Source organism: Lissotriton helveticus, chromosome 4_1, assembly GCF_964261635.1.
Source record: "Lissotriton helveticus chromosome 4_1, aLisHel1.1, whole genome shotgun sequence".
Classification (NCBI taxonomy): domain Eukaryota; kingdom Metazoa; phylum Chordata; class Amphibia; order Caudata; family Salamandridae; genus Lissotriton; species Lissotriton helveticus.
In genome coordinates, this window is record NC_136063.1 from 487,015,409 (window position 1) to 487,035,193 (window position 19,785).

At 45.3% G+C, this 19,785-nt stretch overlaps 1 protein-coding gene across 1 annotated transcript in view; it reads left to right on the forward strand.

Annotated features, from left to right (window-relative positions):
• CNGB3 (cyclic nucleotide gated channel subunit beta 3) overlaps positions 1–19,785 on the forward strand; it is a 564,986-nt gene that overhangs the window by 270,347 nt on the left and 274,854 nt on the right. The window contains exon 9 of the mRNA XM_078686155.1: positions 18,748–18,889. Coding sequence (XP_078542281.1) covers positions 18,748–18,889 — 142 coding nt within the window. The remainder of the gene's footprint in view (positions 1–18,747; positions 18,890–19,785) is intronic.

Genomic DNA, 19,785 nt, shown 5'->3' on the forward strand with positions numbered 1-19,785 from the left:
AGAGTATAATTTGCAAACCAATTGCAGCTGACTAGCAAGCATCCATAGATGGATTGGATAGGGAGGTTTGTCTCAGTCACAATTTCTGTGTACTGGCTTAGTCATCTAATGGACCTTGAACAGATCAAGTGGGAAGATGTACATGCTGTACCCAGTAGCTTGATTAGACACACCACTGAACAACTTTAACGGGAAAAGAAACTGAGGCTATTCAACAAGGTTGTACAGTGTCTGGATGGATGCTGCTGCTTCTTAGACAACCGGGGGAGTCCAGAGAGGTATGACTTGTGTGAATCCCCCAATGTTTTGTTACCCAAAATCCCTTGCAAACCTCAAATTTAGCTGAAAAAAACATATTTTCCACATATTTTTGCATGGGATCACAGTGCTGGCACAAATATCCTATCCCACAGTGTTCTCCTTAGTATCCTGAGTAAAATGATACCTAACATGTGTGAGTGTCCGAAAAACGTATTTTTTTTTTTAAAAAAGGCGGCGCTTAGAATTTTCAGTGCTATACCTTTAATCCCTATGTTTTGGGCTCTTTCCTGTCACAGACCCTTGCCCCACCCACACAAGTGAGGTATCATTTTACTCGGAATACTGAGGGGAACACTGTGGGTTAGCTCATTTGTTCCGGCACAGTGATTACACCCACAAATATGTGTTAAATGAGTTTAGAAACAGTAGCTATTTGCACATTTCCGAAATTGTGAATACCCATACTAGCATGAGAATTATAGGAAATTTTTCCAAAGTTACTTCTTTTTTACACATTGCTTTCATTTGGAAGGCAGAAATGCATCAAAAGTCAATAGGTAATAACAGTTGCTCTACAATTCTGTCTTAACCTAAGTCTCCCGATAAAAATGGTCTCGTGGGGTAGGACTAGTGCCCGCGACAAGAAACAGCTCAAAACGCAACATGGACACACTTTCTTTTTACAGTGAATACTCGCCTTTTTTTGCAAAGTGCCTAGCTATAGATTTTGAACCATAGCTTTGCCAGCATCTAGGTAAACCTCACAAACCTATACATTTTTAAAAACTAGACACCCAGGGAAATACAGGATGGGGTGACATGTCTGGCTCTGACAAGGTTCTGTTACCCAGAATCCCTTGCAAACCTGAAACTTGGTCAAAGAAAACCACATTTTCCCCACGTTTCTGTGGTGGAGAGTTCTGGAATCTGGGTGGATTCACAAAATTCTACTCACCCCACATTCCCCCAAGCATTCAGAGAAAAATGATACCTCACTTTTGTGGGTAGGCCTAGTGGCCGCAACAGGAAATGGCCCAAAATGCAACATGGACACACCACATTTCCACAGGGAAACTGACCCTTTTTTTTGCTAAGTGCCTAGCTGTAGATTTTTAACCCTAGCTCTGCTGGCACCTAGGGAAACCTTGCAAACCTATGCCTTTTTAAAAACTAGACACCCAGGGAAATCCAGGATGGGGTAACTTGTCTGGGTCCAACCAGGTTCTGTTACCCAGAGTCCCTTGAAACCTAAAACTTTGTGAAAAAAAAATCCACATTTTCCTCACATTTCTGTGGTGGAAAGTTCTGGAATCTGTGTGGATCCACAAAATTCAACCCACCCCGCATTCCCCAAAGTATTCCAGAAGAAATGGTACCTCACTTGTTTGGGTAGGCCTAGTGCCAGCATCAGGAAACGGCTCAAAATGCAATGTGGACACACTTTATTTTTACAGTGAAAAGTGACACTTTTTTTGCAAGTGCCTAGCTGTAGATTTTGAACCCTAGCTCTGCCGGCACCTAGGGAAACCTAGCAAACCTATACATTTTTAAAAACTAGGCACCCAGACCAATCCAGGATGGGGTAACTTGTTGGGCTTTCACCAGGTTCTGTTACCCACAATCCCTTGCAAACCTCAAACTTTGTCAAAAAAACACTTTATCCTAACATTACCGTGGTGGAAAGTTCTGGAATCTGCGTGGATCAACAAAATGCCACCCACTCGCATTCCCCAAAGTTTTCCCAAAAACAAAATGGTACCTCATTTCTGTGGGTAGGCCTAGTGTCCGCAACAGGAAATAACCCAAAACGCAACGTGGACACACCACATTTTCACAGTGAAAACGGACCCTTTTTTTGCAAAGTGCCTACCTGTTGATTTTTAAACCTAGCTCTGCTGGCACCTAGGGAGACCTAGCAAACCTATACATGTTTTTTAAACGAGACACCAATCGGAATCCAGGATGGGCAGACTTGTCTGGTTCCCACCATGTTCTGTTACCCAGAATCCCTTGCAAACCTCAAACTTTTTAAAAAAACACATTTTCCTCACATTTCTATGACAGAAAGTTCTGGAATCTGCATGGATCCACAACATTACACCCACCTCGCATTCCCCAAAGTCTTCTGAGAAAAATGGTTCCTCACTTCTGTGGGTAGGCCTAGTGCCTGTGACAGGAAACAGCCCAAAACGCAATGTGGACACACCACATTTTCACAGTGAAAACTGACCCTTTTTTTGCAAAGTGCCTACCTGTAGATTTTCAACTCTAGCTCTGCCGGCACCTAGGGAAACCCAGCAAACCTACACATTTTTTTAAAACTAGACACCCATGGAAATCCAGGTCGTGGTGACTTGTCTGGCTCTCACCAGGTTCTGTTGGCCAGAATCCTTTGCAAACAATAAAACTTTGCAAACAAAAACACATTTTTCTCACATTTCTGTGGTACAAAGTTCTGGAATCTGCGTAGATCTACAAACTTCCTACCACCCAGCATTCCCCCAGGTCTACCGATAAAAATGGTACCTTGCATATGTGGGTGCCCCAAGTACCAGTGATAGGCAAGGTCCCAAAATATATTGAGGACACATCAAAATGACGTATCACAAAACAACCTGGTTTTGCAAGGGGAGTCACCTGGGTTTTTGGCCCCAGGCTTGGATGCCATCTTGGGAAATCTACTAAACTGACACATTTCTGCCAATTATACCCCCGGGGGAGTCCAACAAGGTATGACTTGCGTGGGTCCCCCGAGGGTTTTACTACCCAGAATCCCCTGCAAACCTCAAATTTAGCTGGAAAAAACACTAAGTTCTCAGATTTCTATGTGGGTAAATGGATTTATACATTTCCTACCACCCAGCGTTCCCAGGGTGGGTCAAGTACCAGCGACAGGCAAGGGCTCAAAACGTATTAAGGAGACATCAAAATTACCTATCACAAAAAACCTGGTTTTGCAAGGGGGGGGTCACCTGGGTTTTTTGCCCTGACTCGGTGTACATCTTGGAAAACTATCAAACCCAGACATTTCTGAAAACTAGATACGCAGGGGAGTCTAGCGAGGTATGGCTTGTGTGGATACTCCAAAGTTTTCATACCCAGAATCCCCTGCAAACCTCAAATGTAGCTGAAAAAAACACATTTTCCAAATATTTATGGGAGGAATCACTGTGGTGGCACAAATTCTCTACCCCTCAGCTTTCCCCTCAGTCTCCCAAGTAAAATGATACCTCACTTGTGTGGGTGGGGCAAGGGCATGTGACTGGGAAGAGCCTAAAACATAGGGATTAATGGTATAGCATCGAGAATTCTAAGCGCTAAATGTTTTTAGAAATACGTTTTCGGCCAATTCTGCATTGGACACCCACAAAAGTGAGCTGTGGGGTAGGACGCTGTGGGGTAGGACGTTTGGTGTAGTGGACCGCTCCACTTGTTCCTAATTCAATAAGTTTTGGGCCCTTGCCTTTCGCGGGTACTTGGGGCACCCACATGAGTGAGGTACCATTTTTATTGGGAGACATGGGGTAACGCTGGGTGGTCAGAAATGTTTGGATCTACGTAGACTCCAGAACTTTCCATGACAGAAATGTGAGGAAAATGTGTTTTATTTCACTAAGTTTGAGGTTTGCATGGGATTCTGGGTAACATAACCTGGTGAGAGCCAGCCAAGTCATCCCATCCTTGATTCCCCATAGCATTTAGTTCTCAGAAATGTATAGGTTTGCTAGGTTTCCCTAGGTGTCGGCAGAGCTAGGGTTCAAAATCTACAGCTAGGCACTTTGCAAAAAAAGGGTCAGTTTTCAATGTGAAAATGTGGTGTGTCCAAGTTGCGTTTTGGGCCATTTCCTGTCGCGGGCAATAGGCCTAGCCACACAAGTGAGGCACTATTTTTATCAGAAGACTTTGAGGAATGCAGGATGGGTGGACATTTGTGGATCTGCACAGATTTCCGAACTTTCCATCACATAAATGTGAGGAAAATGTGGTTTGTTTTTACAAGGTTTAAGGTTTGCAAGGGATTCTATATAACAGAACCAAGTGAGAGCCCACAAGTCACCACATCCTGGATTCCCCTGGGTGTCTAGTTTTCAAAAATGTATAGCTCTGCTAGGTTTCCTTGGGTGCAAGCTGCACTAGGACCCAAAATCCAGAGGTAGGCACATTCCGCAAAAAAGTCTGTACCTAGTGGGCTTTCTGCCGCCCTGATGTGCCCCAAGGGGGGGCAGAAAGACTGTGGCTATTTTGTTTGGGTGGGTGGGGACATTGGGATGCCCATTCTGGGCAGCCCCTAACCCTACGTATAAAAAAAGCCAGCATAATCGCTGGTGCCTATTGGGCTCTCTGGCCCCCGTGGGGTAGATCAGGGGCTACTGCCCCCATCTGCCTCCTGGGGGGGAAAGAAAGACATTGGCATATTTATTTGGGGGTGGGGACATTGGCATTCCCATCTGGGCAGCCCCCACCCCTGAATTTTGAAAAACATTTACCCCTGGTGCCTAGAGGGCTTTCTGCCCACTCTCCCCAAAAGGTCAGATAAGGGGCTATTACCCCATATGCCTCCGGGGGGGGGGGGGGAATCCTTGCGGCTCAGTGGGCTTTCTGCTCCCCGGGGGGCAGATCAGGGGCTAATGCCCGCATCTGCCTCCTGAGGGTGGAGCAGAAAGGCTGTGGCATTTTTTTGGGGGGTGGGGCAATGGCATGCCCAATCTGGGCAGCCCCACCCCGAACTTTGGTGCCGAGTGAGCTTTCTGCTTTCGGCTAGTGCCCCATCTGCCTCCCAGGAGGTGCAGAAAGACCATAGCATTTTTGGTGAGGTGGTATTTGCATGGCCATTCTGGTCAGTCCCCACCCCAACGTATATATGAAAATAAAATCCCTGGGGCCTAGGGGGCTTTCTGCCCCACCCCGGGAGACAGATCAGGGGCTATTGCCCCCATATGCCTCCTGGGGGGCAGAACGTCTTATTCCTTCTTTGGGGGGGTAGGATAGGGGCTTTAGCATGCCCATTCTGGGCAGCCCCCACCCCTGGCCTATAAAAAAATTCCCTGGCATTTAGTGTGCTAGAGATTCTCCCCTTTCCAACTATACCTCTCCCAAGTGTTTCAGTGCTCGGGGTTGAAATAGCCCCACGAGCCATCAGTTTTGCTTTCAATGTAATGATGACAGCGCGTCATGCGAGCGATCGTCATTAGATTGAAAATGAGTAAAGGGCTTTGGAAGGTTGGGGAAGCTCTTCCCCACCTCCCGAGGCTCCCAAAACAATGGAAATCCCTCTGCTGTTTGCAGCAGAGCGATTTCATGCCCCAGTCCTCATGACGGAATGGTTCCGTCATTAGCACAGGAGCACTGGTGCTCATGATGGAACCATTCCGTCATGAGCACCGATGAGGGTAAAAGCTTCATGCTTCAAGTTTTTTTCGCTAAGGTATACAAAAAAGTGATGGATGGAATGCATGACTTAATCTCAACCACTGGTAATTGCTTGTGCTGCATCCCGATCCATTGTTATTTTGCACACCATGCCACCTCAGTTTGTACCCAGCTATGTGTAAATTAGTCTTGACCCTTCTCCAATGAAAACAGTCCAGCCTGAACTGCCAAGCCAGTTTCTCCCTGAACCGGAAAGCAAGCAACCAAGGACCGGATTTGCCTTACTTAGGGCTCATCAGCCAGGGGCTTGGTTTCATTGACACAGTGTGCATGCCTTTTTTGGGCTTGTCTCATCATCCATAAGCTTTTGAGTGCTTCTACAGCTACGTCCTGTTTGGCTTATAAAAGAGCTATCTCGTTTGGAACATTTGCCAGTGTTGGTGGATGCCAGATCTGGAAGAGTAGCCCTCTCAATTTCCATTCTTATCATAAATCACAAAAAGCTAAAGTGGAACAAATGTTATACTACTCCCATAGCAAAACCTTTATGCTTTTATAGGTAGAGCTGTTTAGTAAATGCTAAAAGCACACAGGGCAAATCCCAGTGATTAGCATTAGTGTAAGGAATTCCACTGCCAAACTGTTTGAGAGGGAGGCAAGAGTTTTTGTATGGCAAATGAGCTGTGTCTCAATTCCCACACCACATCAACAGAAAATGCTGCTGATGCAAACATGTTTCAATTAAGGTAACCTTGATTCACATTTCGTAGCTTTACCTGGGCATCAAGCCAGTCTTTAAAGAAAAAGCAGGTGGTGGTATTTGTAACAAATCAATCACAATGTAGGCAGTTGAAGAAATACCTTAAAGGTCAACACCAAATTAAATTAGAAATAGAAATATTTAAGTAGAAAAATAAAAATAAATTATGTTAATGATCAACAGGTTAAAACGTTAGTCAATGAGAAAACGTGCCATTGGAAACAAGAGTAAATAATATGTTGCCTTGCATTGAAGTTTTACCAAAAAATAGTTATGTATTCTATCAAGGTCTGAAAGGTACGGGGACACCTCAAGAGTCCAACCTGCACGTACAAATGCTTGAAATGTGTTTGCTGTTAGGCCTGTTCATTATTTCTACCTTCACACTTAGGAATATTTCTCGAGGTATAAAAAGTCAAACAGGTCCAACCCAGATGCTGTGCCCATGGACGGTTTATATGCAAAGGGCAAATTTGGTTGCCAAGTGGAAAAAGCTGTGTGCAGGACAAGGAGACCATGTCAGGCTAGTATTGACTGCTGATATAGCAGTTGTTTCTGGTAAAGATTTCCATGTATTCACCGAATAATTTTTTTAGAGCTTTAAATAGATCCAAGGGGAGGATGAAGCAGTCTATATCTGACAAGAGTTTGTTGAGGTAGACCACACCCAGGGTACCCTCTAGTTACCTACTCTAAATACAGTGTATAATGTATGAAATGTAGAGGGAATCATGTGATGAGAATAACATATGTGCATCGTTTATCTAAAAAAAAAATAAGATTTATACATATGAAAAAAGAAAGCTCTGACAGGGACACGGCTGTGCGCATAATTGACAAAGTGGAGTGTGGAAAGAAAATCCACATCTCATTCCCAGGGCATATTTGTCTGGGTTCACAGGAAATCTTCTGATCAGTTCTGGATGCGGTCACAGAAGCAGACTTCCCCTGCTTGGGCAAAGGACCCTGTGTAGAGAAGTCTCATAGCAGGATCTTAGTTTCCTTGAGAAAAGCATCTTCACAGCACGAAACGTGGGGTAAAATCTATCTTCATCCACAATCTAACAAAAGACAAATTATAAGGTCGCTGTTGTCAGCAAGATGCACAGTGTGATACATATGTGATACATAAACTAGCTAAGTGTTCTCGACCCCACAGCAATGGTACCAGACCATGGTCCAAATAGTTAACATTTAAGTAATGTACAACTTAGGAGCCGATTCCGATCTGGGTCGGAAAGCTCTCCGACCGAGCCGGATCCGGAGTGTTTTCCAACTGAGCCGGAGTCCTGCAGTCTGACCGAGCGAGTACTATGCGGCCGTATGCTGCCGGACTCCCATAGAAGTCAATGAGAGCCAGTCGTACGACGTGTACATGAGCTCCCATTGACACGCAAGGGCACCCCCTACAGTGGGTATGCGTCAGTGCCATCCACACGGTACATGCCTGTGTTGCGGAGACCCTTGTGTCCGAGTCGTAGGGCTGCGGGTGACAGGGGGTCCGATGTGGACCACCAAAGGCAACTTCCCGGATGCATTACGAGCCGGACACTTCGGCTTGCACCAGCTGTCCGACGTGTGCATCGTACTGGCTCGGTCGTAAATTGCATCCATTGCACGCCCCGGTTAGCTTACGGCCAAGACATGGAAATGACTTGGTCGGTGATTTTCACGAAGCTCGCATCGTACTGGCTCGGTCGTACAGCTATACGAGTTGGGCGGAAAACACACACACTGCTCGTAGTTTTTCCGGCCGGATTGCATTCGGAATCGGCCCCTTATTAGTGGACTCTTCAAGAAATTCTAGGGATCATAGCAGCAGGAATCTGTATCCAGAGAAGTTCAGTGACATTCAGAAGCGTGCAGACAGGATGAAATCTCAGGTTCTGCAAACGGATGCTTTTTCTGAGTGCCACAACTATAGGCGCTCTTCGGCAACATTGATGCTATATCTTTCGTATCCCTTCCCTTTTGTGTTTATGCAGAGATGACTGTAAATGAGCTGATGATTGTTAGATCTGGGGGTCTCTATTTGGCAATGGTATTCACCTTTGTCCAAATAGGGACCCTTACTTCTGAGTCAGGATAAGGGGATTACACTCTTTAATAACCCCTGCTCACCACCATGGTAGCTTGGCACGAGCATACAGGCTTATCTCAGAGGCAGTGTGTTAAGCGTTTGTGAATATACACACTGATACAGTGAAAACACTACAGATGTACACAACACAGGTTGAATAAAAATAAGCATTCTTTATATAGACTTAACACAAGACCACAAATGGCAAAAATCCACAATACTACACTTAAGATTGCTTAAGGATGATAAAATGTTGCTTAGTTCATGTTGATGATCAATGCAACAAAGTTTTCAACAAAGTACCTGGATGCGTAATGCAAAGTAAACAAAAGGCTTGCGAAAGGGGAGATGCGTCGGTTCTGTGATGTGGGGGAAATGATGCGTCGCTGCTTGCGCAGAGTAGGGGATGCGTTGTGATCCTTACCGGTGCGGAGGTGATGCGTAGATTCTCGGCCTGCGGGTCCGTTGCAGTGCGCAAGATGGCGCCTTGATGCGATGTGATGATCCAGTTGCGATGCAAGAAGATGTTGCCCTTGATGCGACGATGCGATGACGCTGCGATGATGATGTTTAGGCGCCCTGTCAGCCTTGCGATGACTCTGTACTTTGGAGCCGCGACAGGCCCTGCGACACGCTTCTCCCGTGATGCGATGGCGACTCTCTCGATGGCGTCACACTTCTCCGGTGATGCGACAGCAGGCAGCTTCGATGAACACACGCTTCCAGGGAGATGCGGTGAAGGCTCGCTTCTCCGGCTATGCCACGATTTCAGCGGCGGCGGTGACACTCTTCTCGATGCGTCGCGCTTCAGGCACCCAGCGACACACAAATGTCTGTAGATAGAATTCCCAGCAAGGAAATTCACAGGGGGAGCTGGAGATGAAGTCTTTTGTCCCTGAGACTTCAGCAGGAGGCAAGCACAGTTCAAGCCCTTGGAGAATATTCTGTAGATGATGAAAGTCCTTAAAAGTTCCTTCTCCTTTCCTTGGCAATGAAGCAACCACCGTAGGCCAACCCAGCAAACAGCACACTGGCAGAGGGGCAGTCAAACTCCTGCAGCTTCCTTGGTTCTTCTCCTTAGCAAGAGGTTTCTTGTTCCAGAAGTGATCTAATTTCTTGGGATCAGGGTCCCAATATATATACACCGCAAAATCCTTTGTTTACATGACACGCTCCTTCCTTTTGCTGTGCAGGGCAGAGACATCAGCCGCCCCACAGGAGGTGGATCCAGCACAGAGGAGGGAAGGCACAGCTCTGGATTACTTTTTTGACAAGATTACTTCTCTTCTTTTACAGTGCAGGGCAGAGACATCAGACAAGCCACAGGAGATGGAGCCAGAATTGTAGAGGGAAGGCCCAGCCCTATTCAGGTCCCAGGTGCAACTCCTCCCTCCCATCTAGATGCAGATCTCTCTATTCACCACTGGGCTGCCTCAGCCTGTCTCCTGGAATCCCCCAGCCCGTCACTCACAAACCCAGACAAGGAATACACAACCTAGCAGAGGCAGGCCTGGACAGTTAGGCAAGAAAATACCTACTTTCTAAAAGTGGTATTTTCAAACACAGAATATTAAAACCAACCTTACTAAAAGATGTATTTTATCATTCTGAGTTCTGGCATATTAAATTCGAATGTCTACCATGTTCCCTGAGTCAGTTAGAATTATAAGAATGTAATAATCTAACTGCCCATTCTAGCCTAGGGAGAACAGGTAACCTTGCAATAGTGAAAAACGGAAATGGCTGTAATTCACTATTAGGACATGCTACAAACACCAGAGCATGTTCTACCTTATACTTACAATGCACCCTGCCCTTGAGCCTACCATAGGGGTGTCTAATATGAAGCAATGGGGAGGTTTAGGGACTGGCAAGTGGGTGCACTTGCCAAGTCGACATGGCAGTACTAGACTGCATACAGGCCTTGCAATGGCAGGCCTAAGACACACTTTACAAGCCGCTTCTGTGGGTGGCACAACCAGTGCTGCAAACTCACTAGCAACATTTGATTTACAAGCCCTGGACACACATGGTGCACTGTACTAGGGGCTGACAGGTAAATCAAATAACCCAATCATGGAATCAACAATTAGTACATCAATTTAGCCACTTCGGACATTACTGCTAATCAAACAAGCCACTGACCATTAAGCACCCCTACCGGCTCCCTAAACAGTGACTCAACACCGTAACAAAAAAAACATTTGGAGCTTTTGGGTTTGACTGTCATCGACTTCTAGATGACCGCCACCACGGACATTACTGCTAATCAAACAAGCCACGGACCAAAAAGCACCCCTACCGGCTCCCTAAACAGCGACTTGAAATCAAAACAAAAGACATCTGGAGTCTTTGGGTATGACTGTCCAGCTCCACTGCTAAGAGCTGCCTATCACTAATAGGGATCTCACCTTAGATTAAAGGATCATCGGAGCCAAACACACGCCTCTGGACCCCTGCTACACCGCCCTTCGCCTCTGCCACAACCTAACTTTCACGCCTTAAATAAACACTCCAGGAGATCATCAAGCCATTCCACCTAATTGCTCCAAGATGCCGCCGGCCATGAGTTCAAGCATGCAGTCTAGCCCGTTTCAGAATCTCCTTTCCCCCCTTGGTCAGAACTCCTACACCATAACTTTCCCACAAAAACTCTCCTTCACAGCAAAAAAACGCTTTAAACAGAATCGTATTAGACAACATCCCGAAACGCTCATTGCGGACACCTACCACTGCTCATCAAGAGGCCAAAGAAAAATGGACTTCATTTTCCACACCTTAAGATCGGACTCATGGGTTACCACCTTCAACTCACTCCTCCCTGTCTCAAAAACCACCCTCTCGGAACATAACCGGAAACTAACTATCTCCCCCCTCAACCAACAGTCTCGCTCCGGAGACATCAACATCACCATCTTCCGTAATGGCACTATTCTTATACAGGCGAAAGATGAAAACCTAGAGTTCTTCGACTCCCTCTTCCCCACTCTAAAGACGGCTACTGCTCTCTATCCTCACCAGCCACGCACCTCCCCCCCAGTGGCTCCAGTCAATCTCCCAAGCCGCAAAGCAGGCGTCCTTCACCTCTTCGTGCACCACCGCCCATGCCTACTCATATCACCAATCATTCACCTCCCCCAACCCCGTCCCTCAATTCCCCTCACCCCACGGCCACCTCCACTCCCTCCCTACCTCCCAGTACTCTGCTCCCCCCTCCCTCCCTAACATTTCCTAATGCCCCAGACACCCCCCCTTCCTCCCTACCTCCCAGAACTCTAACGTGCTCCAATCCACTCAGTGAAGATAACCACCTCTCACAAAGGGGCTGCAACCCTCCTCCCCCTCGTTTCCCTGACCACTTGATCTCGAAATCTGAACCTAATCCCCTTACCCCTGCTATCCCCCCAGTCATTATCCCACCCCAAACCCTTTCCCCCTCTCCGGCCCCCGCCCATCTGAACCCCAACGCTGTCTCAGTCCCTCCCTCCCCAACTATCCCTCCTAACAACATCACGCCCCGCTACTTCTCTCCCTCGTCACTCCCTCCCTCCCACTTCGAGAAATCGATCCCTCCTACCTCCTCTCCCCCCCCCCACGAAGGCCCTACCCCTTCGCCCCTCTCACTTAAGGCCCAGCCCCCCCTCACTACCCCTCCCCCAGCTCCCAGGATGTCACATCGCTTGGACCTTCTTGAAGCCCAGATCGCCACGCTGATCCTCGGACTTAAAGAAACCCTTTCCTCCCTACCCCCCCACCTCGTCTCACCTCGCCTCCTAATGCAACCTCCCATTAGGAATGACGCCCCCCCCGATCGGACCCCCGTCCCCCCCAGGCTCTCGGCCTCCTCTTACTGAACCCCGGTCTGAATCACAAGTTGACTGTCCCAGAAGAACCTCTTCCTCTCTCTCCCCTCACGAAGTGAGCTACCGAGTCACATCCCATAAACCCCCCCAACCATCCTGCACAAGCTATACTCCCACTTCCCTCTCCCCTCTCTTCGATCCAAGTCATCACTGGTATGAGAAGAGACCCGCCTCACCGCAAAACCGCCAGACCCCCAGCCCATCTCGCATCCCTACCTAGAGCGAATCTGGTCAACCGGAACCCGGATGCAAACCCCCCCATCAATTGCATGCTCATCAACTGCAGATCAGCCGTCAAACATGCGACTGAACTAGCCGAAACTATCCTCTCTCATGACCTAGATGTAGCCTTCATCACCGAAACATGGCTGAACACCCTATCCCCTCCCATCTTGGACACGCTGGTGCCTCCCGGCTTCTCACTTATCCACAAAGACAGACCCTTACGCAAAGGAGGCGGAATAGCAATTATCCACAGAAGTGACCTCTCCATTACTGAATCCTCTTCCCTCATCTACAACTCCTTTGAATCCCTCTCGGTCAACATCAATTCGCCCCACCACAGCCCACTCCTTTGCCTTCTCCTTTACCACCCCCCAGGCAACGCTACTGTATTTGGCGAACAGCTGTCGGATCTGATCACTCAAACCGCTCTCAACAGTGATGTCAAAATAATTCTGGGCGACCTTAACCTAAGATGGAACGCAACCAAAAATCCGCTCATCCAATCTCTCACCTCCCTTCTACAAGACCACGATATGATCCAACACTGCTCAGAAGAAACACACCATAGAGGAGCGATCCTGGATGCAATCATTGCGGACAAAAAGACAATCTCCATTGACCACATCATCCCCGTGGACTGGTCCGACCACCATGCCATCCTCTTTCATATCAACCTCCCGGCTCTTTTCCTCCCACCCACCCAAACCTCCCCCAAGTGGGTCAGAAACTTATCGAAAGTCCCCCCAGACAAGTTACAAGATGCCATCAGTTCTCTCCTCCCGAGCTCGACAGAGCTCCTCTCAACCACGGATCTTACCTCGCTCTATCACTCCAACCTAGAGTGTGTCCTGGACCAGCTGGCACCTAGAAAACTAAAACAAAACAGAAGCATTCCCTCCAGGTCTTGGTTCTCCACTGACATCAATGATGAACGCAGACTCCTAAGAGCCACGGCAAGATCCTGGAGAAACAACCCCACTGCCCTCAACCGGGACCAACTCAAAACAGCCCGCAAAACCTACCTTAATCATATCAAGAACAAAAAATCATCCTTCTTCTGCTCTACTCTAGATGAGGCTAAAAACCGCCCCAAAGAACTCTTCAATATCATCAGAAACCAAACCTCCATACCCATGTCAGACAGCTTAACTGCGTCCAAATCCCAGTGCGACGACTTTGCTAACTTCTTCAACGAAAAAATTGCCTCAATTGACCGATCTTACAGCAATCTTTCCGCCCTATCAGAGTTGCACCCTACTGCTTCGATTCACCCAAGTTCTTCAACGGCAACAACTCGCTGGTCTTCCTTCCAACCCATCCAAACCGAAGCGATAAGCGATCTCATTGCCATCGCTAATCCCTCGTCGCACTCATTCGATCAGCTGCCCCCGAGACTGACGAAAGACCTGAAACTTACTCTAGCCCCTATCTGGGCCAAGATTATCAACAGCTCCTTGAGCGATGGTTCAATTCCTGACTGCCTTAAACTAGGTCAAGTCACGCCACTCCTAAAAAAACCTGGCCTCGACCCTACGGTCTTGAACAACTTCAGACCAGTGTCAAACCTGCCGCTCTTATCGAAAATCTTGGAAAAATGTGTGCTATCATAGCTAACACAACACCTGGAGATCTTGAATCTTCTTGACCCACACCAATCTGGGTTCAGAAAGGGCTGCAGCACAGAAACCGCAATCCTCAATGTGATGGATGACCTGCACAGGTCTCTCGACTCCAACCAATGTAGCCTCCTCATCCTCTTAGACCTCTCGGCAGCGTTCGACACAGTGGATCACAACCTACTACTCAATGTCCTTCAGAAGAGAGCGGGTTTGGATAAAACTGTTCTCAAATGGTTCGCCTCCTTTCTCAACAACCGCACTCAAACTATCAAAATTAAAAGCTACAACTCGGAACCCCTCCCCATTACTAGAGGAGTCCCACAGGGGTCAGTACTCTCTCCACAACTTTTCAACATCTACATGGAGCCCCTCACTAAAATTCTAAGGAACACCAACATCCCCTTTCACCTCTATGCGGACGACACACAACTCTACCTGGAAACCAATTCGATTGCAGACATCCACAGACTAAATGACACTCTCACAAAGGTACAACACTGGCTCTCATCCAACCACCTCAAACTTAATGAAGAAAAGACAGAAGTGCTCCTCATCTCAAACAAAAATGAAAATCCCCAAATACTCGAATGGCTCAAAGCTTTAAACGCCCTCAATGTTCCTCTTGTTCCTACAACCTCCGTCAAATCACTGGGGATCACTCTGGACCCAAATCTGGACATGAAAGAACACATCTCTAAAACTGCCAAAAGTGCTTTCCTTAACCTGAAACTTCTTTACAAACGTAAACCCTTCCTCCCCTTGAAAGACTTGAAACAGGCCACTCAGGCACTGGTACTCTCCAGGATCGACTATGGCATTGCTACTCTGACTGGAACAGCCAAATCTCACCTAGGTCCTCTGTCGGCTACCCTGAATACAGCAGCTAGAATGGTCACAGGAACTAAGAAATTTGAGCACATCTCCCCGGCTCTCAAGGACCTGAAATGGCTTCCTATTAATCATCGAGCCAACTTCCGCACAGCCTGCCTCACACACAAAGCCCTGCATACAGGTAAACCGGAATATCTGGCCAATAAACTCAAGAGAGCCGGTCAGGCCAGGACCCTCAGAAGCTCCAACATGCTCCTACTCATACCTCTGAAAGCACAGAAACGCAAAAGATCTAACAGGTCCTTTGCGGGAAATGCTCCTAAAATATGGAACTCCATCCCCCCACACATCAGGATGACAACCTCCTTCCTAAAATTGAAGACACTACTAAAAACCTTCTTTCTTGAGCGAGCTGGATTGTAACGAGAATCTCCGTCTGACTTTTATAGTTCACTGTCTTTTTTGTCCCAGCGAGAACCTGATGACCCTCCCTTGTTCTCCGCCATGTCGCCTTCATGCTATCAATGTGTAGATATTTACTTTCTACTATGCTTTCCCATACTTTCCCTACCCTGCTCGACCTACCTGTTATGTTGATACTTATCTGTATCCGTTGTGAAGCGCTCTGATACCTTCGGGTCTAGCTAGCGCTATACAAAACTTAAATAAATAAATAAATAAAATAACATAGGGAGCACTTGCACTGTGGCACTTAATAGCAGTGGCCCAGTGCCCCAAGCATATAACCAGCAAAAACATATCAAAACAGAGGAGGCAATCCGTCAAAAATGGAAGGGAGGCTCACGCCAATGATGCCAGGTCTAACAATGATGCTGTATGAATTACTGTGGGTGTCTGTATGTGTCAATGCACTATCCTAAGTCAATTTCATTATTTTTGTCAGTGCTTTGGGTTTGGATTGTCTGTTGGGTCGTTGTGTTTTAGCCTTCCTGCTTAAGCATGTGCTTTGTTGGTTTCGCTTTCTGTGGTTAATAAATCATGCTTTAAAATCTGAATGTTGTGTTACTAAGTAACTTTAATTCTGAAATATGATTCTTCTTCCTTCCTCTACAAATGACTATTCTTTGATGTGATTAATAAAAACAAATGGCAATGGAAAATAGTAGCAAATAGAGAACAAATAAAAGGTCACTCAAAAAACAGAATCCTGTCATTTAACGCAGTCAGCCATGAAAGAAATATCAAAGCTGACAGTTATTTTCTTTGAAAATAGCATCTCACAAGTCTATGATCCGGAAAAACTCTTATAAAATAACATGGCCAAACCATTTTTAGACTACATGGTTATTAACTTCATCTGGCAGGAATCTGGAGCAAAAGGCAAATATATCTGTGAAATTATTAGTTGGATACAAAGTATTAACATTATTTATGAGCTATGTTTTTATGCGTACAAAAGAATGCATTCATCACGACAGTTACTTTATTCTGTGTGCAGCTAGGAACTGCGCTATTGGCCAAAAATACTTTGGACCAAATGTACAAAGCATTTTTGCAGAATCGGACCATTTGCTTTTGCAAAAAATCCATTTTCTTATGTAGAAATCACAAATTGCGATTCAGTAACAAGTTATCAAATTGCAATTTGGGTTTGAGACCCAATACTGATTCGGTATTTGAAGAGGTGTGTTTAGGGTGTCCCTTGCAAATATTGGATTGGATTGGAATATATTAATGTTTTACGACCGAATTTTGGTTGGCAAAACATTAATCTTTTATCAACTCCTCATAGGAGGTGATAAACCATTCGCAAACAGGAGGGAGTCCCAATAGTGCCCCTTCCCTTTTTGTGAATGTTGTCAAAAACATTTTTTAAGAGTACCTAAAAAAAAATGAAAAATACATGTTTCATTTTTTTTTAAACGCATCTCAAAGAAATAAACAATGCTTTATTTAAAAGCAATTACAGGCAGGGTGGTCTGCTAATCTTAGGTTGCCAACATTCCTGTGATGGCTGTGATTCTTATTGGGTCACAATTTGTGTCCAACCTCATAATATTGGTGAGGTAAGTAAAATTGCAACCCATTAGAAATCAGTAATTTGCTAACCGACCTATTACTAAATAGGTCAGTTTGCATATTGCCTCTCCGGTAACAAAAATATTGGTTGCAAATTGCGACCAGAATTTTGCAACCAGTGCTTCGTACGTATGGCACTTTTTCCTAAAAAGTTAAACAAGCATTGCTTCCTCAATGAATATGTCAGCTTCGAATGTTATCTAGCTAACTACATTTATCTAATTTAATTTATGGAGCTAACAGTGAACTAACTATTAAACCAAAAAAGACAGGTTTGGAGGTAAGTCCAGGATAGAATGTGTTTGGAGCACATGGCTTCCCTCCTATGGTTTCCTTTAGGAAGTTACAGAGATGCCTTTTATAGAGTATACAAATTCGGCAATAATTGATGGAATTTACGTAAAGTTTCCTTTGTGAAAGATTTCGGTATTATGGAGAGGAAACTGTATGTCAAATCTGTCCATTCACATCAGGATTGGTGGAGTCACAGCTGGAATGGTGGAAATGTTCTTGCAAGCATATTACTGGCAGGTTTATGAGAACTGTATCAGACAGTCAAATACACTCAGCAGCTAATTTATTTACTTTTTATGTTGTTTTTCGGACTTAAAAAAAGTTAGTTTAGCCGCACCAAGTACTATATTACTGGAGATCTCCATTCTAGTGTGGATAACACTTACATAACACACTTCACTATGTAGATTGCCTTTTGGCGCTAATCCAGTAGATACTTACACACTAAGGCTCAGATTTCATGTGGGCTTGCATTGCCCTTGCATCATGCAAGGTGATGCAAGGAAATACAAGTCAGAATTACTTGAAATGAGATGTACTAACTCAAGCAAATCCACCTTGATTGGCTCTGTGTGGTTCAGTAAGTCTAGAATAATTCAAGTTAGCGCAAGCCTCTGCCTTGCCTTACTCTGCGTTGGGAAGGAATTCTATGGGTGGAATGTGGGAGTTCTTAAGCATCCACACATGGATTTTGGCACCCCATCCCAGTAGAGGTGCAACAAGGAGAAATATGTTTCCTCTTTCTATGTGTGCTGCAGAAAGTGGAAAAAGGCCCCTGAAGATTGTTTTTGTGCATGAAGGTGTCCCTCCCTCCACAAACCAATCCTGCCTGTCTCATATGCACTAGTGCACAATGGTGCATGAGTGCCTGCGCTGGCGTTAGGCAGCTCTCAGTGCGTTAGTGCAGGGAAAGAGGGAAATGCATCATATCTTAGTAGATATGGCACATTTCTGCTCTCTCCCAGTCACGCAGCACAGCAAGTTGTCTTGCAGTATTGCGTTGAATGACATTTCGTAAATTTGTACCTAGGGTCCGACCATGACCCTGCCTTACACTCCTTACTCAATAGAAGTAATTTAGGAAGGGCTGTTAGAAAAAAAAAGAAACAAGGCTATTTCCAGGTTATTTACACCAGCCACAAACTGTGGATCATTTGTTGTGTGCTAACAGGATGAACAGAAAGACTGTGATTAGAATTATATCTACTGTACTTTCTGTAGGTGATGTAATTTCACTCCATGCATGGTAATACTTGTTTTAGCTTTTTGCTTACTTGGTGTCATTGTTTCATTGGGTCATTGATGTATGCACAAATCTTCTCATCAATTTTACTGTGTTCATTACAACTCTTCTGATGGTGTAAGTGGGGATGCTCATTATAAACTGATCTTCCTTGTCTACAGGTATCTCAGATGTTACTACTTTGCTGTGAGAACGTTAATCACCATTGGTGGCCTTGCAGAACCACAAACTTTGTTTGAGATATTCTTTCAGCTTTTGAATTATTTCTTGGGTGTCTTTGTCTTCTCCAGCTTAATCGGTCAGGTAAATAGAGAAATAATGATTAATGAATAGCCATATTCATTGCGCATTCGTTACAGTTTTCATTACGTTTTAATTTTGTAACAGTTATTGTTCTCTTTAAATAAATCCCTTGCTTGCTTGGTTGTATTCCTTTCTCTAGTAGAAGCCACAGCAATGGCTTAGATGGTCTAGTGGAGAGGCAACACCATCAACAGAGAAGAGGTTGCAACAGTCCTAGTTACGTCTATTGTAGGATCTTTTAACATTACCTTGCTACAAGTTTAAGTATCCTAGAACCCCAGGAAACATAATTAGTATCTGTTCTAGCCTTGGGTGGTAAATTCCATTATAGTTGGACAGCATTTTTTCTATAATGAGATGGTGACAATGATGCAATCTCCAACAGCAACAATTGAACTTCAGCTGAGTGGATTTTGCAGCTGGAGGCTGTTTTCTACTTTTGTAAAGGGTTGCATTTACCACTTGGCAGTAATTTTACATTACCATGGGTGGTTATCTTACCTTTAATAATACAGTAATATAATCTTCTAACTTTTGATTGATAAGAGAAATTACAACAACGGGGGCAGTATTTTTTAGTAAATGCTACAGAATGTGGTTGAAAGCACTCTGGCATTAGATATTGTCTTGTTCCACACAGTAGCAACTTTGCCACTTTACCACGTCTCATCATCAACATTTTAATCTCAGCAGATATAACTTGTGTGCCACACACCTGCAGTGATTCAATCAGTGCACTATACAATTAATCAAATATTTTCTAAGCATAGGTAAAACATCTATGCTTTTTGAGCCACATGTATAAAGGCTTTCTATGGTCGCAAACATGCTGAATTGTGGAATTGTTCTGTTAGGGAACGCAAAAAGACTTTTTCAAATGTACAAAGCCCTATTTG